At 36.4% G+C, this 26,816-nt stretch overlaps 1 protein-coding gene across 3 annotated transcripts in view; it reads right to left on the bottom strand.

Annotated features, from left to right (window-relative positions):
* Positions 1 to 26,816, bottom strand: part of LOC117400716 (lethal(3)malignant brain tumor-like protein 3) — a 103,996-nt gene that overhangs the window by 42,138 nt on the left and 35,042 nt on the right. For all 3 annotated transcript variants that reach the window (XM_059022022.1, XM_059022020.1, XM_059022023.1), the window contains 3 exons: positions 24,369 to 24,471; positions 1,604 to 1,777; positions 607 to 795 (listed from right to left, as the gene is read on the bottom strand). In XM_059022022.1, coding sequence (XP_058878005.1) covers positions 607 to 795; positions 1,604 to 1,777; positions 24,369 to 24,471 — 466 coding nt within the window. The remainder of the gene's footprint in view (positions 1 to 606; positions 796 to 1,603; positions 1,778 to 24,368; positions 24,472 to 26,816) is intronic.

The following is a 26,816-nucleotide window of genomic DNA, read 5'->3' on the forward strand; positions in this document are numbered from 1 at the left end:
AGAGTAATATCTCAGGGGAGTTTTAAAAGCTTGCGTTCGACATTTTCTTGTCTAAAATGCCTGTAAGGGTAGAGATCAAAGTTGTAAACGTAGCCTGCAGAGAGAGAAACAGCTTCCTTGTGAGTGAAATAGATCACATGGCTTGCCTCTTGATGAGTTTAATGTTTTCAAAGGGAATAGTGGGAACTACTTGTAAAACAGAAGTGGGTCAACAACCTTATTGAGGCACACAAAATGTACTAAAATCACAAGAAACATGACTTTATCAAACCCCTTAAACAGAAAAGCGGTCTGGTTTCAATCTATCTAATATGTATTCAGGATCCTATTAAGAAGAACAAATCAAAAACAGACAGGCTGTCACAAAATGAAGGCAAATAACGACCACATGCAAGCTTTATGTACTATATTATACAATGTTTTTCAGTAGCAGAATCCTGATGCTTCTGGTGTCTCCCCTTGACTAATTAGAAAACTATTTCTGCTGTGGGACCCTGGGCTAACTTCCTTGAGCACCCAAGGAACAAACCAGAGGAGAGTCGCAGAGGGGGCTGAGCCAGAAACCTTAATTTCTGATAAAAAAAAAAAATCTGGCCTGTTGCCTACCTGCTTTGTAGCTTAGATTTTTTAACAGCTGGAGTGAATACTTTATTTCCCTGAGCTTGATGATCACTGTTGTGTTCTGTCTTGACCTTGAGGTCTTGTTTCTCAGCTAGTGGGTATCCAGACAGTCGCTGGTGTGCCGCGTACCTTCCTCTGAGATGACCCGGTCCATCGTACCCCGACACTGGGCTCCTGTAATGAAAGGTAATTTAAAATAAAATAGGTTTTAGATTTGATTTTGGAGATTATTTCTCATTCATGCTTTCACTTCCTTATTGGATACAGTTTACTGTAGCAATTTATTTCTGGTAGAAGATTTGCTAATTAGTTTATACAATGTAGGAACAAATCTAATTACATTTGCATTTAAAGCTGCTAGTCTACTACTACGGGGGAAAAAATGCATACAGTACATAATCTCAATAAACTATCCAATAAATAATGGGAAACCTGGTATTATACTGTTTTAAGCACAGATGGGACAGGAAAAGGAAGAGGAGGAAACTTCCTAGGGGGCAAAGCTATTATGCTTGTACCCACTCCTAAAAAATAAGAAGTCCCTTTAAGAACATCAACTCAAGTAAAACCATGTCTTTCACATCCAGTTGCTAATTTTGTAATACACAGGTGAAATAAGCAAACCTCAAACCAGCTAGTTTGTGACAACAAGGGGTATAATTGTCCATCACTGTGACTGACAACTTTAAGGTTTGCTGGGAAAATGTCCTGCTGTATCGGGAGCACTATGCACCATATCCCCAGAGCTGTGGTAAAATTACTTCAATTCACATGTAATCTGTTTCTGGATCACAACAAGCTTTTCTATTAGTTCTAGCCTGAACTACATTTGAATCCAAGCATCCTGGGAAAGAAGCAATCCATTCAATGCTTAACTCTATTTAGAAAACACTTTCCTCTTCTGACACGAAGGATATTGTACATTGTTTTAACTCAAAATATAGGATGACATTTAGCAGAAGAAAAAAAAGAACAAACTTACCTAGAATACATATTATATTCCTCAGGCTTTTCATCTGCATCAGGGCTATAGAGCCGTTTTGTTTTTGGTGCCAAATGTACAGGGATGAAGGTCATTTGTTTCTCTCCTCCGAGACGATCCGGAAGTATCATCTCCTTTTTCATGTTAATCTCGGAGTAAGGGCAACCGAAGGCACTGTTTCATTAAAGAACAGAGATTATTACATAATCAGTTTTTAAAAAATAAAACCTGAAGGCAGTCTTTGCATCAATAAAATCAAAGAAGAGTACAGTCAGTGTAAAATGTGGAAACCTTTCAATTAATTTGCTTTGATGCATCCTTTTATATGAACTGCATTATACAGACAAAACCAGAATTCCCTCTTACCCAGTGATCCTCATTATGTACCGTTAGTAATTTTTCTTTTTTTGCACCAGATTTGTATCTGAAATAATTCTAATTGTACATTTTAAACTAACCTTTCACTCTAATGAACAGCAGTACTGACCCTGAAATAATAGCTACTAGATTGCACTACAATAAACCAGTCACCAAAGGTTCATGGCATTTGTGGCTGCTTATTCAGGACTCCTTTCTTCAATAAAATCTGATCTGAGGTTAACTGTGTGGTAAGAGCAGGTGATGACGTACAGTAAGTCAGATGAGTGTTAATAAAGATTTTACTGTATTTCTTAACACTAGAACCACTGCGGTTATACTCATACCTAGAACCACCGACGGCCATTATGACGGTTACATTTTAAACAACCTCAATATTAAAATGAAAGACAAACTATCGGATTCAAGCACATCATATCAAACATCTGGACAGCCAAAACACCATATTTAAAAGAATAATTAATCATAAAGGGTTTATTTTCTAACTTACCACATATAGTGCACTACTTCAAAAAATGAAAAACTATAATAAAATAAACATTTAAAAAAACTAGTGTGTAAACAGGATTTAACAGGTATAAGTGTTACAGGCATATTGTGAAATCAGGCATTTCACGAAATGACCGATTTTAGGAGCATCCATTACACTATTTGCCTGTTTTACTCAGTCATTTCACGAAATGCCTAAATATTTCAGGCATTTAGTAAAATGACTGCCGTTACAGGCATTCTTTTACCCTATTTGACTGACTTATTCAGTCATTTTGTGAAATGTTTCACTCGGTTATTACATGAAATGCCTAAAAGTTTAATTGCACTACATGAAATGACTACTGTTAAGGGCATTCTATTACACTATTTGACCAATTAAAGGTTAATTAAAAGAGTGAGGTCAATCTGTCATTTTTGTGTTAGCATTCATTACATGCATTTTTAAAATGTCAACTTTTCAGAATGTTTACTGCATTTTTTGGGTTATAATAATAGATGATTTAAATGTAAAAATCAATAAAATACTGTTTAAAATACAGTACAAGAATTAGGAAGTATTATTTTTTACTACAATAATGCTTTAACCCTTTAAGGACCTTTCAATTAATCCTTCAATTATGACCACCAAAGGGAGTCAAATGGTCTGAATATAGAACTGGTGCTAACCAGGAGGCTGTGTGGAGGCTAACCAGGAGGCTGTGGTCCAGTGGTTAAAGAAAAGGGCTTGTAACCAGGAGGTCCCTGGTTCACATCCCAGCTCACTCACTGTGTGACCCTGAGCAAGTCACTTGACCTCCTTGTGCTCTGTCTTTCAGGTGAGACGTTGTTGTAAGTGACTGCAGCTAATACATAGTTCACACACCCTAGTCTCTGTACATCGCCTGAAGAGAGATTTTCAGAATATTGTACAATTATTTTATATTTTTATATATTTTAGTTTTTAATTTGGGATTTAGAGATACATAACTAGTCATATTCTTCTGTACAGAATTTAATGAAAACCTTGCTATGCAGAACTACTGCTAAATCCGAAATGGGGAGATTTTGTGAACAGAAACAAATCATTTCCAGGGAGCATAATGTACATGGAATGTTATATTGAATGGTTTGTAAATGTGGAAGTGAAATGGCTGTCACAAGTCAAAGTGATGTTTTGCCTGAGGATTTTCCAAAGCAATGCAACTCTGAAGTTAGCATCGTATTGCTTTGTGTTTTGTAAGAATTAGAAGTGACAGCAGGGGACTTTCAACAACAATAAAGTACGTTACTAACAAACATCCCCGCCACAGCCTTAAAGTCCAAATCAGAGCCACCATTATGATGAAAAGGTTGATGAACATGAAATATATTATGAGTATGCACAGAATAGTTTGGAATAAGAAATGACAATTAAATATTTAATGACAATTTGAGAAGAGTTTCTCCAGGTATATGCAGAATTCTACTCTCAATAGCTTTAGTTAAATCAGGTTAATCCCAAATTTCATGACAATTGGATAAGATCTAATTTGTTTTTCTTTTACACTGACCTTTTTTGCAGCCAGGCTGTATACTGGGACATAATAGAAATAAACTGGATAAATTATAACATTTACAGCCTGGCAGATATTGATTTAACACCTTCCACTGGTCTCATGACATAAACCTTTTTCCTGTATCTGCTAATCAGCAAGAGCTTTACAATGTAACATGTGCAAGGGGCAGTGTTAATATTTAAACTACTATTATCTCACTTCCTTTTGCTAAGAAAGTGTCTCTGATCTTACACAATGGCATTTGGAAGTTATTCAGATTGATGTTTAGTTTGATACATGTTTTGTTTCAACTGTTGTTTTCTTCCTCAGCAGATTAGAATGCTTACTGTAATAAAAAAAAAAGACTCTTACATCAAATGTCAAACATAATAAAGAGCTTAGATTTTGTTACCAAAGACACTGGGTCAGAGCCAGATACTGTATAACTGTTCATTTCTTTGTAGTCTCCAGGCATGCAAATAAGACTCCCATTGCATAGCAGTTTGATTAATTCCTGGTTTTAAATATGAGTTTAATAAGACGCACCTGAGCTTGTTACCTGTACACTGTGGCTAATCAAGCTCGTAGTAAAATCTGGAATGGGTGACACTGCTATGCAATAGGAGTCTTAATTCCATCCGTGGAGACTCCCATCACACAAAAGTAAATCTTCTGAAAGGAAAATAAGAATACAACAAACCAGGACTTTGAAATTAATAATACAAAAAGCAAACCCCTGTATTCCTATACCTATTGCTTCTCCACAATATTAAGTTGTATCTATCCTGCAGCATACTGTCAGCACATTCTGCAATAAGGATTTTTTTATAAAGCTCTGCTACAGATCTCTGCGGTAATGCCACTGTGCCTCTCTCTTTTCCGGCACTCGTATACACAGCTGCAGTCATGTAGCTGACTGTAGCTATATATTATATAGCAACTGAATCAAGGAGTCCAGTCGCTCACTATGCTGTATGTGCGAGGCAGCTCTGACAGTGGCACTTGACAATTAACATAAAGAACTAATGTACCTTGAAAATAAACAGTGTTAGGCTGGACCCTTAATACTGACATATGCACTTTATATGGGGTAGGGGACCAGCCCGTCACATGCAGATTAGTTCATATTTGGGTGTTTAATTAAACAGGTTTATTCAAAATGGAGTTGTTTTCAAACCTGCTGTGCTGCCTCCAGTTGCTTCGTGTCCTATTATTCTCAATTTCTGCTTATGCACACATTTATGTCAAGTGGGAAAAAAATCATGCTGACAGACTGCAGGTACAGTATATACTCAAACAAGACAATCTCTTAAAATAAACACACTCACTATTATACAAACCGTGTAGCTTAACGTTTCAATGTTTAAAATAACAATAACTTCCCACATCAAATTTGCTGTGGTCAGGAGAAAAGATAATGAATTACAGCAGTCTTCAATTTTTTTAAATTCAATTTTTGTAGGCAATAATAATACAAAAAGAAGTTCCTGTATAAAACTGCAACATATTAAATGTGTAGTGAAGTGAATTAAAGCAGAGCTGTACTGGGCATGTTAGTACCCGGGGCAGGCAATCATATTTGCGCCCCCCCCTTTTTTTGTTATTTCAGAATCTCTCCTTTAATATGTTTGAAGGGAACAAGATACTACTTAAAACGGAAAGGAACTTATTAAAACGTGTCAACTGCAAGGTTAGATTTCCTGCCTCTACAATTATATTCAATCCTTGCATTTTCAGCACCAATCAATGAGTTTATTTTACGTATGGTCATTTTATGTTAGTCAGGGCTGGAGTTTAGTTTTTGACTCCACAGTAAAAACTAAGGCAGAGATCAAGCTATGTGCTTATAATAAGGAAGATTAGATTGCTTTCAAATTAAAACTTAATCAGTAACTGCACGCATTTGTGGAATTAGCAGTGTCGGTGTAAACAACAAAAACTACTGTATGATTCTTAAATATATCTACAGGGTCCTCATATATCTAACTTTTAAGTAAGTTCATGTGTGGCGTTTTCTCATAATCATTGATTGGTACTGTAAAAAAAGCATGGATTGAAAATAATCGATACTGCAATGACTTAATGGCATGAAGCAGAAATACATAAAATTGCATTTCCATCTATAGATTTTAGCAAAATGAATTATTCCGTTTCCCTAAAGAATTTGGCAAGAGCCATGCAGGTTTGTATGCTATTTTTAAACTAAAATAAGAACAGATATTGCTGTACGATGATTGCTGTACATAACTAGATTCTGTGTTTCTTTATACATTACATACATATTTTAACGCATTATAAGAGCAACATAATTATCAAATGAACTTGTTTTATAATGGTGCTTTTAAAAATAGCAAATGGGTGGGTCATTTGTTCTCAATTGTACTCCAATAAATAAAGACTGGTACCACATTTAACAATAATAGTAGTGGTGGTCATGCTGGTGGTTTTTTTTAGAACCAGGTTCATAGTCTTTAAGACCGTTACTATAGAGGTGCATGCAATCTTCAGACTAGGGGGGCGCTGACAGCTGACAAGTGAAAACATTGAGATCCGCAACACAAAATTATTACTCGAGTGTCAATGCATTTCAGTCATTTTTCTCCCCCTCACGGCTTTGCGCCCAGGGCGGCTGCCTCGATTTAGTTACAGCTCTGAATTAATGCATAGCGAAAGCATGGTAAAGCATTGGTAAACTTTGTAAAATCCAGAGAGGTATGGTAAAGAATATAAAAAACATGGCAAACCAGGGGAAACCATGGGAAACTATGGTACTGTAAATGCACAATATAGTCATGGTAGAAGCATGGGAAAATTGCAAAATGACCATGGTAAACTTTTATTAAGGGCAGTGGGACATGTTTATAGATGACAATACATTTTGATTCTTGTGCACTCGGTTTTGGCATTACCTAACAGTAGCTATTAATGTTGTGTAGCCTTGTAATACATAATGTAATTAAACATACATATTTTAAAACTGAATTGACAGCGTGGTAGGTGACATCTCTACCATAAAACTGACTTGAAGGTACAGCTTGTTTTCTAAATCATCTGTTTACTGACACTTTTGCCCTCTAACCCTAGAGTGCTGGAGAAGTGCAGAACCTTCAAATCAGCCAAGTCTGTCTGTTTGTGATTGTTCAGTGACGTTACGTTTTCCAATTGAAAGCTTGCTTCCGTAAATATACTACAAAGATTTACTTATAATAAAGTAACCGAGTATTTTGTGCAGACTGAAAACAAAGACACATTGAGTCGAATTATTATGTATATATGTATACCTTTTGAACGAAGCTTGCAAATGCCAAGCTTAATCATGTAAGTTTTACAGAACACAAACACTTCATACACTGCCTCAAAAGGTGAGAAATCTGGGTGACAAAGACCTTTAAACATACATGACATGTGAAGACCCCCACTGTGCCTGGTATTATAAGGAAAAGTACCCACCATGACAGCTTGACAGTCTGTGTGTGTGGGAGGTTGAATGCCAAGTAACAAAGCATAAGAGAAAGGACAAAAATGTCAAATATCAATTAGATGTTTCTTTAAGAGATAAATTTTCTTAAAAATGTTCAAGGTCCATTAGTTGGGTAACTAACCCTGACAAACCTAACCTCTATCGGTCTTGAAGCTGTATAAATATCCACAACAAAGGTTTCTCGTATGCATGACATGGGTTAAATAGCTGTCTTTAGGGTTTAGATTTGAAAATCTGTTCATGTTTTGATTATTTATTTGAAATAAATTATGTATATGAAACAAGCAGCTGTCACAGGGGGAAAGTAATGTAACAAATTACTAAATTACTTACTACATTACCATATTAATGCTAAATCACTATATTATCACATTCTTTAAAAAAAATAAACTAAAATCAAAAAAGCAAATGCTGAACCCACAGGATATTAAGGCTTTAGTCTTACTTGCATTATTAGGGTCCTCGTTTACAAAATGGGGACCCTTACATGCTGACTGTGCTCATCTGTCACACTACATGGTACACACGATAACTGCCCAGATTTTGCACTAATTTTAATTCTTAGCCATTTCAGATTCAATTTAGCTAGAATCTGATAAACTCTAGATTTTATACAAATATAATAGAAAAGTATTGCAAAGTATTCCCCAGGACTTACTGCCTCGGTAACATTACATAACAAAGTCGAGATTACAGGTGAAAAATACAATGCAATCCTGCTAGACTGAAGGATGCGTATTGTCTGTGAGATTGCAGAATGTGTCAATACATGGTATCGCTAACTGACGTGTTTCCTTCAACATCTAATTTCTATCACCAGTATGGCTGCCATGACTGTTTTCAATAATAGTCTTTTTACATGTTAATGAGACTGTAGTTATTTTTCTTATACAAAATATAAGAATGCATATGCGCTGACTGTGACCATTCTGTCACACTGTACATGGTAAACACGATAAACGGCTTGATAAATTATTGATTAGGACAATATAGCAGTTATAAACGGTCAGGTACTCTCTGACTGTGAGAACCTTCTTAATTTGCGGTCCATTGTCGGACTGGGTCCGACATTGCAATTATTCCTCTCAGGTCCTTTGTCGGACTGGGTCCGACATCATTATAGCAACGCAAAAAATGGGTTTCTAGTCGTTTTTTCTCCGGAAAAAGCAGAGAAAACCATTCAATTGCCGAGTGGGAGCGACAGGAGCCGAGACAAGTCGAAAAAAAAATATATATATATAAGGCATATCTCATGAATAGTCATACATGGCCCTGGTATCAGATAACGGGGCGGTCGTAAATAAACAAGCTGTCTGCCTGTGAATCAGCGCACAGAGAACACGGACATTTGCAGATCTTTTTTGAGATGTTATAGTAATAAAATAATGACTTGGATCGCATTATTGAGGAGTTTGGTGATAAAACGAGTGATCAGGAGATGATTGATCAGTATGTACGACTATTATTTTTATTATTATTTATTTCTTACATAGGTGAAAGCTATAGCGAACAAAAGGGTGGGGCGGGGCTGGAGATGCCTAGTGAGTGCTTTGTTGATATGCAGGGCCATTTAAACCTGTTTGACTGTGGAAAAAAATACTTTTAAACAGCGCGTCTAAAATTAACTGCGCGTGTGAAAATTAATTAGACCTGACGTGCCTGACGCGCAATTAATAAATGGACTGCAAAGGGTTAATGTGGCTTCACTGCTTATCTCGGAATTCCTGCTTCTAGCTAATAAAATGTCCTGTGACATGTGCCTCTAGTGAATCTCTGTATTTATCATCACTACTAGTACTTTATTTCCAATCAAAATCAGATTGCTATTGCTAACAAATGCCTGTCCTGATTAATGCACTTCTCAGCACTTGAAGTTATTCAATCCCATTGTAAGGTCCATACATCCTCCACTTGTACATCTGACAAACTGATTATACCTAGACTCTATGGGCTTTATTTCCTTTCAAATACGATGTGTAAATATGTCCTGCAAGGGATAATACAGGTTTCAGTAAGTCACCATGACCTTATGTGACATGCACAGCATGAAGAATAGATTCTCATCAAAACTTAGCATTATTGGCTTATGATTTTCTTTTTTTCCCAGAATAAAACCTTATTAATGAGTTTAAAAGTGTACATTTCAAAACAAGGATTTCATCTATAAGAACTTGATAAATAAATAAATAAAAATTATACATCAAAAATGCATGTTAACAGTAATACATAACTCACCAGTTCATGAGAAAACAGCTAATAGTATATTTTAAGATATATTTCATACACATTTAATAAATAAAGATAACAAGGTGGTATCTAAGATGTTTCTATCAACAGGCTTAAAGCTTTGCTCCAAAATGTATGGCTTATGATAATAACCGTGGTGCCGTGTTCTGCAGCACTGTGGACAGATGTATTTATGTATACTGGTTTTTGTAGCATTGCAAAAGAGACTCCAAAAACATAGTCAATCAGTTCCAAAGACATAGCCTTTAGCCTATTATACCAACCACTGATAGAGGTTCATACTTTGTCACCTTAAAGGCATACATTCAGTGCGTTACATGAGCAGAAGAATTCCGATATTTTTCGGAAAAGTAAGTTTTCTGAAAACTAATTCCGATATCAAAAGTCATGTAAACACAGTTTTCGGAAAATGTATCGGAATATTTCTTAGGTCAGTTTTTGGAAAACAGCACCTAGAAATTTCCGATTCAATTCCGAAAATGAACCAAATGTAATATCATGTAAACACACTTTTCGGAACATTTATTCTGATAGCGTACTGCACATGTGCAAACTCTGACATTCCTGCACGTGGTTTTAGAAAACAGAGAAAATAATAATAATATGTAGTCAGTCTGTATGGATCCATTTGCTCCGTTGAATCGTATTTTGTCATATACTTGTACTTGCTAGAACCGAAGTCATTGTATTTTATCTTGCTCTTAATTGTATTAATATTTGTACTGTGATTCTTGAAATGTATTTTTGTTTAAGACTGTAAGTCGCCCTGGATAAGGGCGTCTGCTAAGAAATAAATAAATAAATAAATAAATAAATAAATAAATAAATAATAATGTTAGGGATAAAGTAATATTTGTCTGTGCATTTTTTTAATAGCCCATACTGAAGCAGCACATGTTGTCCAGCTTTAAAATTACGTGATAATTTAAAATAATGTCTCCAAAAGAAACTAGTAATATAGAACAGGATGAGCTGTTGGAAAGGCTGACTGCACATTGTGGGGAATCTGAATAGAGGTATAGGATAGTAATCTTTTAATTTAAGACCTGACACTTCGATAAAGCACTTGTTATTGGATTGGTCTCCGTTCTATCGCAGAAAAATGTCGGGTCTGTTCTAATCATACTTAGGCTACTACAGTACTTTGCATGTGAAAATATCCTGAGTTTTCCGAAAACTTAAATCCATGTATACAGCTGAATTCTAATTAGACTTTCTATCGTTAATCATGTAAACACAGAAAAGTGACGTTTTAAGAAAATCAGTTTTCTAATTGAGTTTTCCGAAAACATTAGTTTTTGGAAAACACTTTGTCATGTAAGCGTACTGATTCTCAGGATTGTGTGCCAAGGAATGTCCACATCATGTTTCATTGCAACTGGATGAGCAGTTCTCAAGATGTCAAACAATGTAATATATAGTACAGCATATGAATGGACAAAAGGCCAGATTTGTCAATTATATCCCTTTTGCGAGGGACAGGCATCCCCAGACAAGTTTAGCTGGTTATTTAATTAGCCTATATTAAAATTTAAATATTATTTAAAATATTCTACATCCTACGTGGTTTTGAAAGTTAACAAATAATAACTACTGGAGACAATTCACATCTCCAGCAGTTTTTTTATTCTTTCCAGCAGTGTTCAGGGACATTAATTCAGTAGGCTTCCCACAAAATCTATATATATATATATATATATATATATATATATATATATATATATATATATATAAAAAGAGCCAACATCGTGAAATGCTGTGTGTGTGTGTGTGTGTGTGTGTGTGTGTGTACAGCGGTATGGGTGGTACTGGTGATGAAGATAAAAGGATCAAATGTCTTGTAGATTTGACCTTCAGAATTCTTACTGTTTCATGTTCAGATTATAATTTTTTGTTTACTTGATAATTAGACCAAATGCCCTGTCTGTGTATTAAAACAAACAGTTCTGATTTATGTGGTAAAAGTGCTGGGGATACTGTGTGATTGCCTTACATAACTCCAAGCCTCAAGCACAACTAATTGTATTTTAGCAGCATGCTTTATTTTTCTATTTGAAATGTACAAGCAGGAGAAAGGGTACACCACACCTCCCTGGTGGCCAAGGTTGACATTGGATTTGTGATGAGACCAGACTGCTTATGTTTCCACTGGATGGACACATTAAACTGATAGGATTAGATTATTTCTAGCTGAGCTGTATAGGTCAAATATTGGATGTTATTCAACCACATGAAAACAACACAAGCAATACAGGATTTGATAGTGCAGGATTTATAAAACAAATTGGAAGGCACTTCAGAACCAAAAATATATTTAATAATCAATTAATATAATATATTAAAAATGGATTGGTTTACATGCAATTTAGAAACTCCAAATTATCTCTCCATTGTCATGAGAATACAACGTACCATGCACATACCATGCACATTCCTCATGGACGGCCAAAACCTCATACAGCTAAAAAAAAAAACGGTTGGTAAATCGCCTTCTCACGCTAAAAAATCTAGAAACTAAGGTTTTTTTGCATGGCAACAAGTTCAAAAGCTGTACCATATGTTCACGAGTCTACAGCAGTGAAGATCCCATTTGTGACATAACCTGTGCAACTTTCTACCAAATTTGGCTTGTTTTGAAAGCATATAGCAGGTAAATATTGCCCTCATGTCTTTTTCGAGGAGCTTAGCAGCCAATAAAATTACAAATCACACTCACACTTGCATTCATCAAGTCCGGCTTAAGAAAATGGCAAACCCACCTACTTTCCTCAGGACAGGTTAATATGCAGATTCTTACACATGATTGACACTCATATGCATTTGACCAGGATTCTTGATTGATTGTAAAATAAGGAGAAATAAAATGCTTTCAGATTTATTTTTAAAGGCTGTATCCGCTGACAGTTCTGGACAATTACATTTTACACTACATTCTGAATACATTTTTGGTTTTTTCCCTGGACCTACTGCATTTGACCTCAAAAGATAAGAAACAGCAGTGCTTGTACTGTAAATTGTGAGAAAAAAAAATAAGCAAAGCAGATCAATACATAAAAATAGTTTATAACATTTCTAACCTATGTTATTTTTTTATTTTAAATAAGTATATCACTTATTTATGCTTTGTAATATATATTTAAGTCTTATATATGAGTGCTGATTTTTGTCTGGTTTAAAAAAAAAAACACACAATTTGGCTACTGTTAGGCTGGTTACTTCCTAAATTTGGCACGGTGTTGTAAAAAAAAAAGAAAAAAGAAAAAAAGAAAATCTGCCTACGCTTACTAGAACTAAGGTCGTACCAAGCAGTTCTTTATTAACAGCTGAATGTTGTTTCTTTTAGTTGATGAATTTTAAATATACATAGTTGTAAATTAATAAATAAATTAAAAGAAACTTAACGTGAATCACAGATACTGTAAAACACATAACAGGTGTTAGTCCAATGAAAAGGTGGTTCACGACAACTTACAACCATGGCATTTTTTGTAGAATCTCGCAGGTTCATCAAAAGCTACTCCCAAGACACAGGCCTTTATAATGAATGTAATACAATCTTAGAGGAAAATTAATGGATAGAAAAAGGATACAGAGGGGTAGGTATACTAAGACGGGTGAAAATATTGTCGTAAGTACAAAGAGAAAATATGTTAATGAAGACAGCCTCAATATACTAATTTGAATATTCTTCTTAGCGAGATCTCTCTTGCGAGAGTCGTACAACATTGTTCAAATAAATAGCGGGAGTTGAGTTGTGGTTTGCTGCAGCAGAGAGTGTCCGAAGGATAATGTCTATGCATGCAAGGGTGCAAGGGTGCAAAAATCAACCCTATAGCTTGGAGATCGCCGGTTGGAATCCAAACTATGCCACTGCCGACCGTGGACGGGAGTTACCAGGGGGCAGTGCACAATTGGCTAAGCGCTGCCCGGACGGGTAGGGGTTAGGTCGGCTGGGAAGTCCTTGGCTCACCGCACACCAGCGACCCCTGTGGCTGGTCGGGCACCTGCAGGCCTGCCTGTATGCACTTCAAAACTGCGTGGTCCTCCGACGCTGTAAGTTCTGAGATGGCTGCACGGCGGGCTTGCAGAGCAAAAAAAAGAGGCTGGCTGACGACACTCGTTTCGGAGGACGCGTGTGCTCATCTTCGTCTCTACCGAGTTAGTGCGGGGGTCGCAGCAGTGAGCCAGGTTGAATAATAATTGGACATTCCAAAATTGGGGGAAAATCGGGAATTAATACAAATAATTGTTAAAAAAATAAATAAATAAAAAAAAAAATAAAGCACTTTCCATAATCATACAGGAGTAGCTCCTCGCTAAACTAAATATGTTTGTTTGACATTAGGAGGTCGGGTTTAAAAAAAATAAATACAAAAAATCGCACACACATACATTAGGTCTATCTGTTTGACTGAGATAACAAACAAACAACCAAAAATAAAATTGTGAGACAAAAATGACCAAATATTAAAGCGCACCATTAAGAAAGAACTAAAGAAGACTAGAAAAAGCTAAAGAGTGACAGCATGAACTGTCCGCCAGGCGATGAAAGACCTTGTGGGCACCCTATGTTCCTCAAGCAATAGTGTTTTGTTTTTTTTCACTGACAGTTCTGTGGTCTCAAATAAAAGAGAATGGTTGCTTGGACTACTACAACTAAGACACACAGACATATTTTACAATATAAAAACATTTAACAAAAGATGTGTTTACACATTTTTCAGTCGCATTGTCACAATCATGAACAACAAACAAGTATTTCTTCTCTGCAAGCAAGTCAGGCCATGATTCAGTAATACTATAAGGTTCTATTTCTGTGGTATGTCAGGCAATTATAGTCCTTGTTGTGTCAGCATTTATTTTATTTATTTCCATGAGAATGGCTGAGAGGTAAAAAATAACTTTTTAGATGCAGCAAGCTAAGCACTTTATGAAGTAAATAGTTAGAACTCGGATCAGGTTAAAACAGAAGAGGCCTGCCTAAATATCTGCTGAAGAACAGTTTTAGAGAAAGGCTGTCTTGCTAACAATACCTTACAGTTTAGGCTGCCAACTAAGCCATGGAAAAAAAAAAAAAAACTGTATTTGTCTAATTAAACAAACATACAGTCCTAGTGAATGTAAATTGATCTACAGCAAATGCATTAGGTCATAATTTGCTTAAATTTATTATCCAGGATTTAGGTTGTCTTATTTGAATATATTCAGAAGTCTGAAATATTAGTTAACTCTTAGTACGATGTTTATAGCCAGGGACTGCATTAGAATGTAACACACTGAGGGGTGAAATTCTGCTGGTACTCACCGCTACTCTGTACCGGGACTTATTTTAATCTGCTTTTCATCAAACGTGCATGAATTCCGTCGACTCACACAGTCCACTAGCGCAGGGCCAGATTAACGCATAGGCAAACTAGGCATGTGCTTAGGGCCCAAACTCAAGGGGGGGCCCAAAAAGGTTATGTGTGTGTGTTTTTTTTTTGTTTTTTTTTACATATACAGATTTGCGCCTAAACTGGAAAAAAAAACTTCAATCACTGACATTCGAATCGAGACATGTATCTCAAAATCAAATTGTTCTGACAGGTGTTACACTGATTTCTGTACCCCATAGAATTCTGAATCCCCACATGATTCCATGCCTGTGCAGATGCAGTTTTTAAAAGATCGCTGGACGTGCATGCGCGATATTTCTGTGCCTGAGCCCCGCTGTGTTCTCAAGCACTGCCATGAGTTCTGTTGCAAGAGAAAGTAGAAGAATTGTGAGAATAACAATCCGAGATTGACTGCCAAAGACATTCAAAGTGAATTGGGACTGGGGTTTTCATTTCAACCATAGGTCGAGTACTGCATGGTGAAGGTCTCAATGGTCACAGGCCAAGGAAAAAGCCAATCTTAGGAAAACGTCACAAGGACAATCGCTTAAAGTTTGCAAAACGGCATTTGAATGATGGATATGAGTTCCGATCAAAGGTTTTGTTGACTGATGAAACAAAAATGGAGCTATTTGGTCACGCTGATAGCAATTATATTTGGAAAAAGTCTGGTGAGGCGTACAAAGAAAAAAAACACCATACCTACTGTCAAGCATGGAGGTGGTAATATCCTTCTATGGGGCTGTTTTTCCTCTAATGGCACAGGAGATTTAGTTCCAATACATGGTAAAATAGATTCCATAGCATACCAATAGATATTGGCCAATCATCTGAAACCCTACGCTATAAAACTTGGTTTAAAGCGCAACTGGACATTCCAACACAACAACGATCCCAAGCACACATCAAAATCTATTTCAGAATGGTTAAAGAAGAATAAAACCAAGGTTCTGGAATGGCCTAGTCAAAGTCCTGATCTAAATCCGATTGAGAATCTTTGGTATGAGTTGAAGAAGGCTGTGCACAAGAAAAGTCCTCGGAATTTTAATCAACTGGAACAATTTTACGTTGAAGAATGGTTAAAAATCACTAAAGAATCATGCCAAAAGCTCACTGATAAATATCATAATCATTTAAAATATGTTATTATTGCTAAAGGTGCCTCAACTAGCTATTAATTTAATTTTCCTTGTCAGGGTATGAATACTTTTGAATTAGCATTTTTGGAGTTTTGCAAAACAAAATTGCTGAAATAAATAATTGTAGACATCTATTTCTTGTAACTTTAGTTCCTCAACCACAAAAGCAAAACTTTTGCTACAAAAGATTTTTCCTATAATTATTTGTTTGAGAAATACCTATAAATTATAAATTTCCATTGGGGTATATAAACTTTTGACCACAACTGTATGTAGGCCAGCCTCCCTAAATAGAAAGATTGTTGCTTATTGTAATTTCTCAAAACTGTCTCGACTTCATTGCATACATGATTGGATGTGTGCAAGCCAAAACATAACAAATAAATCCTACTTTTTACTGAATTGCAATGCCAATGATCTGACTTTAATATTAACCACTAATGAGCTGTGCGGAATGTGACAAAATCTAAAAAGACACATTTTATTGATAACATCCAAAAGTGTGCCTCCCTGAAAGAATATCTGGGACACTAAGAACCATATTGTTCCAGTCAGCGTAAAAACAGCAGCTGTATACAATTCCATCCTTTAGCATATCTAAACAAAAGACGTTTCCTAAATTAGAGAAAATGTTAAAGGATCACAGAGCAGTAGAAGAGTAAAAAACAGAAACTAGAGTAATTTTATATGCATCATATATTATTACAGCTTGATAAACTAGTGCTGTACCAGAGAAGAACCACAAACAACACATTCTTACTGAAAACATGAAAAGGGTGTATGGGGCTGCCTCTGCGCCAAGTTGAATTGAAACAGTTTTGATTATAATTTGTCGAATCAGTGCATTAATAATGCAGTCTTAATGGTTTATGTTGCTCGGTTGTCTGTGACAGGTTTAGCTTCTGAAGTGTTCTTTAGCAATCTTACAATAAGACAAGAGCCATTAAATTGTACAAGCATATGTGTTTCAATAAAATGTGCTTTTATATATATGTATGTTCCTTGCATAATTAAGCATTTACAGCCATATCTTGGGATCTGTGAGCTTTCCTAAAAGCTGTTGTAAAAAAATCTACTTGTGCATTTTCATGCTACAGGAAGAAAAACCTTGAGTTTCAAACTAATCACATGTAAATATATGCAAATTGAATGGAAATGATGTGATAATTAAAGTGCAGGATGTCTGATTTCTAAGAGCACAGGAATCACTGCACTGTAACGATATAGCTGTACATTTCCTGCCATAATAACAGCTACCCTACATGTATTTGCCTCTTGCTTCCTTATGAATACCACTCAAATGATGAATATGCCTGTGCAGAGTGTTGGGGTAACATGTTACTGTAATACTATTACTACTGTCAATAACGAGGTAATAGAACGCGTTACATTTTTTATGGCAGTAATAATATTACAGTTACTTTCCACAAAAAAAAACAAGCTTGTCTCATTACCTTTTCTCTGTTATACACCTTGGTGGTCTCTTCTTTTTTTAAAGCCAAAGTACATTTCAGTTCAGTTGTAACCGCTAACGTGAACTGCTTTTTATTGTTTTTTCTGTAAGTATCACACGTCGTCAAACCGGAAACACTAACAACTCGGCTTACGGAAGTCCCTAAAGACGGAACTGCCATTTTCCTTGAACACATGAAAACCTTGAAAACAGCTTTCATTGCATGCGTGCACACAATCAGGATTAACTGGCTTGAGTACAGAGCTTAATAATAAGAGATCATGACAAGTACATAAACAGCTTCTTCAGTAACCTAAGGACTATTTATATTTATAAATAAAATGTTTAAAATAGTTTGACTGAATGTACATACGAAAAAAAATACTACAGTATAACTGATGCATGTATCTGCAAAATACTTGCCTATCTATTACTTTAAGTAATTTATCTAACACAATGTTGTATATACATTGTCTGTTTCTTCCCCAACCAACGCTCGCTATTCTCTCATAAAAAGCCTTTAACTTAAGTCTTTTTTTTAACATTTTCATGATTACAATTTACTATTTTCTATATCCAGTAGATTATTAAGAGTTGTTTGTTTGTTATACTGCAGACATTTTAAAAACCTGTTTGACACATTTAATACATGAATTACCAGACATACAGTTAAATAGTAAACAATAGCCACAACAACTGTTTGGCAGGACAAGACAAGAGAAAGAAATATAACGAGTAATATAATATAACACGCTACTTTTTTATTAAGTAATAAGGACATAATAATTTTTATTCTGAAGAAACGAGTAATGAGTATTAAGTTACTTTATTTCAGTAATGTGGCCAACATTGCCTGTGCACCAACAAATTCATTTAAAAAAATATATATATAAATATATATATATATGTTGGGGAATTAAAGTTAACCAAGCAGAAAGTAATGAGAGCTAAAGTTTAAATCATGGCGCAGAGCAAGCTAAATTAATGTGTTCATATTCTCCAGAGAAACCGTACTGCTGTCTGACAGAATCGCTGATCATTATAAATCTTTTGTTTGATACAGGTACCTGAAAGTCTGTTAGAATGACACATGTTAAATAACAAAATGCAATGACTCTGTAATTGTTCAGTGGTAATTCTAACACATTTTCATAATTTGATATACACTTCATCATAAAGGGCTCAACTGCAGTACCATGTACATGTTTGCAAATGTAATGTACCTGTGCCAGCATATCAGGAAGGCTATGCAATATTTGTTCCAAATAACCCTGTGGTACTACTAATGCACTGGTATTGCAGTATAATGGTTTCCAATGGCATTTTGAAGCAGTTCTTTCAAGGTACAATATTTGTAATGGGGATTATTGAAAGAGCAGGCAATTCATTGGTAAATGTTTGTCTGGCTGTCGATTTCTCATCTTCAGTTTAACCCTGTCTCTGCAGGTGGAATGTTACTCTTGCCTATGTTGTTCACCTGGGATTTATTTGTAGTCTTTAACATTTTGACCCGTTTACATTTTTTAGGATATGTTATTGCTTCCTATAATCTCCTACACCCAGTAGTTAGAGCAGCTAATTAATCCTTTTCATTTGTGTTGATTGCAGAGCACACAGTGCAAGTGGTGACAAAATATTGAAATCACAATTTCTACTCACTCTTGCTAACTTATTGTTTCTTTTTAAAACAAACAAAAAAAAAATCCTGCTGAGGGCTGTTAATAGCTACTTACAATGGGCTCTCAGATGTAAAGCTGCAACGTTCAGTGGCAGCAGCTTTATAATATTTGACATGTCCACGATTTAACCTGACCCGGAGAGTCTTAGAAAACAGATGTGCACCAAATATCTCAAAGCAACACCCAGAAATCAAACACAATATGGCATTCTTATTTGGCTGTTGGACAAAGTGATGGGTACCACTTTTGGCCAGGAGTGTAACAATATAATGGTTGTGATATGTATGATGGTCCCGAGGGGCTACTTGTATGATGCAGAATAAGATTAAATGATACTTTAAAAGATAAGACTATTTTGTTAAAAGTGAAAAATTAATTGAGATAGGAAGAGTATGTATTCTATAAAATTCACTTATTATGTATTCAAAAACCATACGGTGAACTACAATGAGCTATGTTGTGCTTTTCGTCTTATATACAGGGAAGCACAACTAGAACAAAATATACCTAATACCTCAGCAGCACTGCAAGCTTCACATAAATCACTGCCTGACATGGTCTTAATAAAAAAGATTCATAACATCATTTAGAAATCATTTTCTCCAAATTTTAAAACCTGCGGTTATCAAAGTACTGTTTTTTGAAGAATCGTTCATTCAACAAGGTACAGAAAAGAACAGTTAGTTCCATGATTAAAACATATGACCTAGTACATCTAGGACCCTTTGATCTAGGGGTCTAGTAGTGTAGCCACCTCAACCATTCGAATCAATGTACACCAACAGCAAATCTGTCAATAAGCTTAGTGACAACATGGTATTCCATGGTATACATATCCACAGTTTTGATACCACGACCATTTTTCCATACCATGGTGTGACAGAGAGAGAATGAATCTTAATTATAAATCTCCCTCCCAACCTGTGAGGGCGCTGTGTAAAGGGAACAGAGTGCCCTGGACTGAATGGTCTGACAATTCATTCCAGGGAAAGGTGGAAGTTGGCCACCTAGAAAGGGGGCAGAGCTACGGGTACACCAAGTCATCGCCCTAGAAGGGAAGCGATGTGGCAACCGCGGATTGGAGGAGAAACGGTTGCACTCGCTAACCAAGGGGGCGTGACTGACGGTACAAAAGGGGACATGGCTAAATGATCTGTTCCTTTGTTATGGTTGCGAGCAAACCAAAAGGAGAACCAAAAACGTACCATGAGTGTTTTGTGTTTGTTTGTTTGTCGTGTATAATTATACTTGTTTGTTCTTGTTGGACGGCTAACATGATCCGGAGCTGTCACTTAAGGCCAGCACCAAACCCGAACAACACTTCACCACTGTGCACGAATAATCTGTATTTCACCACTTGCACGTTAGCACTCACTGTGGACTTGTGATCGTGTGTGTGTGTCTTGTGTGTGTTTAATACTGTGTTTATTATTTCGAGACTGTAACCCGTGTTTAACAGTGCAATACACATTGCCGTGTATTGCCTGGGATTATCATTTGCAGTCATAATGACCTGGATTATAAACGGGATCAAATAAAACATTGTTTGGACCGTGAACTTACATGTTTGTCATTACTTGAGCACCGCATAACCTCTACACCTGCGCATTGCAACCCACTTTGCCACACACGGTTACTGAGTTCACGGTTTACCGTGGTATGCAAAAGTAGTTGATGTGTTTTGTCCCTACTGGCTTCCAATTGGTGCTTACTGCTTTGATGATTTATCAAAAAAAGGAAAATGGTAGTGAAGTCTACAAATGAGACACCACGTGGTACCCTGGCGTAGTGTTGTACCCCAGTCTCTTGTTCATTTTACGTCAAGAGTATATTCCGTATGGCTCCCACATAAAAACTAAAATATATCAGTGTGTGGAGTAGTGGTTAGGGCTCTGGACTCTTGACCAGAGGGTTGTGGGTTCAATCCCCAGTGGGGACACTGCTGTTGTACCCTTGAGCAAGGTACTTTACCTAGATTGCTCTAGTAAAAACCCAACTGTATAAATGGGTAATTGTATGTAAAATAATGTGATATCTGTATAATGTGAAATCTTGTAACAATTGTAAGTCGCCCTGGATAAGGGCGTCTGCTAAGAAATAAATAATAATAATAATAATAATAATAATAATATCACAGCTAAAACACAACCATATTCGCCAGGAAAAACAGAAAAAGCATGCAAAGAACAGAAGAAAAAAGTGAATTACATAGAAAAGCCCTGCGTGTAAATAGGGGGCAGGGCAGACAAGTCCTGCTTGTGATTGTTGGTGTTGGTTGATTTCAAAAGAAAGGGATTAGTTTGGGGGCGTGGTTAAAATGATTTGTTGATTTGTGTGTTGGTGGTGGTTGGCAGGGGTGGGGTTAATTCCTAACCCCTGCCAAAAAAATGTGAGGATGTGGCTGGAGCCTTTATTGAATAATTGATGATTAATTAGGCTCTAGCCACATGGGATATAAGGGGGGAAAAATCATTTGTTTGGGTGGGTGTTTGGAAGGAGAAAGAACAAGAGAGAGCCGGGAGAGAAAGATTTAAACGTAAGAAAAAAAAATACAATTGCTACTCGTGCTCGGAGGACCAGCATTGTACTTGTTTTTAGAAAATGATTGTGCAAGATTTGTTTTTGTTTAACCTTTTTTATTTTGGCTCTCTGAGCTGTGGTTTTTGTACATCCTATTGATTTATTTTGGTTATTTAAATAAAAACTGTGCACCAGCACTTTTCACCCGCAAGCACCTATCTGTGTCTCTGTCAGCTTTCTGGTCTGGGGACGTCATGACTCAGCTATCCTGTCAAACACATATAAAGGCTTAGCAGCATAACTTGTATTAAGGCTGCTATATTCACTGTTGGTGAAAAATCAATTTTAAAATTTATATTTTTGCAAAAGTAATTTTCCTTGCTAATATTACAGGTTCTAAAATCACAGTTACCGCAGCGCAATTCCCATCAGTATTTGTCATACTTTAGGTCCCAGAGGAAGCCTGTGGCAGGCATGCATTCAGGTTACCATACGACTCCTTGTTCACTGGGACAGTCTGGGACAGTTCAGGCTTTTCAACTCACATCGTAATGCACTGTGGTATGTTTTACCTGTCTCAGGTACCTTTCACAGCAGGACTACACTTACCAGAATGCATTGGGGTGTGAGTTTAAAAGCCTAAACTATCCCAAAAAACTGTCCAAGTGTACACGAAGTCATATGGTAACCCTACCAGTGAAGGCCTGTTTCAAAGCTCTGAGTTCTTCACCACCACACAGTGTGCCTTATTTTGAAAGCTCAGTGTTGACAGGTATGAAAATGTAATACAGTCAGTTTATTTAAAATATTGCAAGTTTCAAGTAGTTATTTTAGGCAAGTGCTACTGTACTACTGCACAACAATTCCTATATCTTCACTGGATTTCCTCAAGCACAACAAATTTCTTACTGTTTATAAACTGAGCTGACATGCAAAATATCCCTTCTATCATTAATTATTTTTTGCCAAGATGAATGACTGATTTGTTTTTCTTGCCTGGGTATGAAATGAAGTTTTTCTTTTCTGAAGCATTATTTTTTTAAACAAAATATTGTAATATTTATTGTAATAAGTATAATTTAGAAGAAAACATGTTAAACATTCAATATAGAGTTTTTCTCAAGCAAAGACTGCATAATATTCATGACAGTTTAAAGCTGCCGAGATTAAACCTGGGTGCAGGTAACTAAGAACACTGTTTTGAAACATTGAAAGCTTTATTTTTTCCATAAAAAATGTGCAGACTTTGCACTGTCATGGAAACTTATTAAAATGCGTGCTTTTGTACAGGATGTCCATTGTATTTTGTAGAAAAATATGCTCCAGCTAAAACCCAGAAGAGGGTGATACAACACTGTGTAAAGTTTTATTTTCAAATTGTACTTCTCTAAATAGCTACTTTAAATTTGTGTTAACAGCATTTATTCTTGTTTTAATAGCTGTATAATAAAAATATATCATAACGTGGTATGACGATAACCGTGGTATATTTTTTGACGGTTATCATACCGTCTAAATGTAATACTGTGACATCCCTAGTTTAGCTATGTGAGTACGTGTTCATTATGAACCGAGCTATGAAAGACTATGATAACTGCTTTCACATAGAACCCTGCTGACCATTGACAACAAATAATATTTCCATTCTACTAAGTCAAGCAGTCCCAAACCAAGCTGAATCATTTTAAAATAAAGGTAAACATCACCAAAAGTAATGATCTTGCCTGCAATTTTACAACATCACTTAAAGCAGATGCAAAAAAAACAATAATGAAATTATGAATAAAAAGCAGTAATAAGATTAATAATAAAACACTCTAAAATTGAATAACCTCAGAAAGTTATAAGAACAATTGAAATTAGCTTCACCATACTGCCAAGTAGCCTTGAACTGTGAAGCAAATAACCAAAAGGCTGTAAGCCATCTGCAAATTAACAATGGATGCAATCAGGGGATTCAAAATGTAGCTTAATAACATAATAACCCCTAAGGTTGCACTGAATTGGAAAATCCAGGATACATTCTTGTAGAAAAACACAAAACAGCAGGTGGGTAAAATACTACCACAAATCAAAACAAATATGCTACCAATCGGTTTAAATAAATAAATACATTAAAACAACTTAGCAAAATTAAGTGGTCTGATTCATTCCACCAGACAGATTTTTAATGAAGGAGGCTATAGTTAAATACAACTACGGTAAACAGTGTTCCTGTGTCAAATCCCTTGCCTGCATGAGCGTCATAACACAAAATAACATCAGACAGCAGTAGGACTGCTGTCTGAGGAGGCTGTACGTGGGGAAGCATTCATGAGTGTGAAATACATTTTTTTTTTTTTTTTAAAGGATAGGCAAGCGATTTGATAACAGGAATTCAAGATTTGTTCCAGAATCAGGTTTTCAAATGTCTATCTGTTGACAGTAATTTAGTACTTGTGATGATTTCGTAATTGTGAGGATTATGGGGAATGGTTCAACACTCACCTATGGTGTCCAGTATGTCTTGCCCCTTTGATGTGGCCAACTCCTCTGCATCCAGGTGTTGGGCACACTCCCTGGCTGCTTGTGGTCTTAAGGTCAGCTGGTCCTAAAACGTAGGAATAATGGCAACTGAAGAAAGACCTAATTGCACCCCTTTGCCCCTGACAATGGGCTTATTAAGACTCGATGACGGGACCCTTCAACACAAAAAGTGCTCAAATTCAGCAATTGCAACTACTTTCTCAAATTATCTTCCATACACCAGCCCATGCTGGTTGCATATAATTAGGGCTTCTGCTTTTTGGTTTTTATTAATTTCATTTTTTGGTGCTTATATCTAGCTATTTTCGAGTTATATGCAAATAGTTTTTTCGGGGCTTTCGCTTTTTATATACTGTATGGAATTATTGTTTTCGGTTACTTTAATTTTTTTCTATCACAATATGTATAGTAACTCGACAGTACATGCACAGTTCATTTGTACCTTCTTTCCTTTGCAGTCTTCCACAACAAAATCCTTATGGTCACAGGCATATTCTTCTGGGGTTTTTGTGTGTTTAGGCATTTTTTTTACATTGTGCCACATTTGCAATTCTGTTTTACATTCCATGAGCATGTAAATACTACCTATAGTACTGTAATATAGCTTCAAATCTTGCGACCAAGATCATCTTGTTTTAAATCTTGCAAGCATGTTACAATTCTCCAATAGAAATGTAGGAATTTGTTGCCACTCAGTAGGGTGGGTTTAAAGAATTCAGAACTAATAAATGCGAGATACAAGTCAAGAAGGAGGGACATTGCCCAACTGCACTAGGAAATTAATTTCTTTTTTTTTTTTGTAGGTATTTATATATATCAAATGGTTTGTAAATATAAAGTAATATGGAGCTGTGAAAAAGATCTACATTCATTGATATGTTCTACAGTTAATTACAATATGGCAGTGAAAGAGTTAATTTCTACTGCAAACCACCTGTAATGGATTATTATTGACAGAATCATAGAATATCACTGTACACCACCTATAAAGATCCAAAACATGTGGTCTGTATCATTGATATGGCCAGAGGTTGCAACTATGAAAGGGTTAATTTTTTATGGAAAACACTTAACGAAACTTAAGTAAGAAAAGAATGCAACTGTGTACCAAACATTAAGACAGGAACTCAAAGTGTACTATCTCTATGACCCCAGTATGGCAGCCATATTAGGTTAGAGGTCAGTGCCATGGTCTAACAGTGTGTTGTTAGATTTTGCAACAGGAGCTATCATAACACCGAAAATTTGAATGAGGGTTTGCAAAATCATACAAGCTCCTCCTACATTGATTGTTTTATCTCATGTGTTCAAGAGTGCAAAAAGGGTTTTAGTAGGGACGCGCAACGGGAGGCCAGGGCTTGTGTGATCGGAGTCCCTGATTGGCTAGGGGTCGTATCACGGGGAGTCTACGGCCAGTTAAAAAAGCAGCTGTGCCACAGATCCTGGCTGCTGCTCGGCCACTGACCCACAGGATGTGCGCTGCGCTGATAGTTCCGTGTTTCATCAAGGAGGAGAGCGTCTGCTCCAGGGGAAAATTACTACTACGGAACCCTTGAACTCGCAGATGGATTCCGTGAAGGTACTGACCAGCCGGGACAGTCGGAAAGAGCTGGAGTCGCTGGGCGGATACTGGGGATGTTGATAGCAAAACAGTATACTGAGGGTTTCATATTGTAGTAGGTTCCTGGAGCAGGACCTCTCTTTTAGCGGGAGTAGTGCTTGCCGTCTGTGGCTAAACTTTTATTTATTAGGAGTGTTTTGTTTTTTGTATTTATTAAATACGGCACTAGGGCTACCATTGTTGGTACCCTAGTGTCGGCACTGTTTGTGTTTATTAAATCTGCGAACCTGTGTGGCGTGACAAACACCAATGCTGTGTCTGGCTCTGATTATCAGTGACGACCCATGCAGGTAACACCTCCCCCCTGTTACAACGTGCCAGAAAAACCAAGAGCTAGACAGTAATTAATAGTAAAGTGCTCCACCGTCTGTGAAACTGATTCAGTCTCAGCCAAGAACAACAATGTTTTGGCAGTTGTTAGACCATGTTTGGGGCACTCCCTATTTGCCACCACCTGCCTACTCCCATATTAGTACACCAAGTGACATGGAACTTTTTGGGATATTTGTATGGGTGATATTGATGATCTGGAGCGCAGTAGCTATCGAAACAGTCATGCTCTTATATTGGAGATTCAGGAAGACTGCTAACACAGGATGGCATTTGAGCAAAACCACTTTCTCTGCGTTTGTCTTATTATTTTTACTCAAGTGAAGACATATGATTTCGTTTTTGTATTTTTGCCAATACTTCAATTTCTTTATATAATGAAGGTATGTAGTCTCTTTAGACACTAGCACTACTGTATAGTGTTGCCAGCAGCATGAGAAAAAATATTGGGGTGAGTT

This window comes from Acipenser ruthenus, chromosome 4 (assembly GCF_902713425.1).
Source record: "Acipenser ruthenus chromosome 4, fAciRut3.2 maternal haplotype, whole genome shotgun sequence".
Lineage (NCBI taxonomy): Eukaryota > Metazoa > Chordata > Actinopteri > Acipenseriformes > Acipenseridae > Acipenser > Acipenser ruthenus.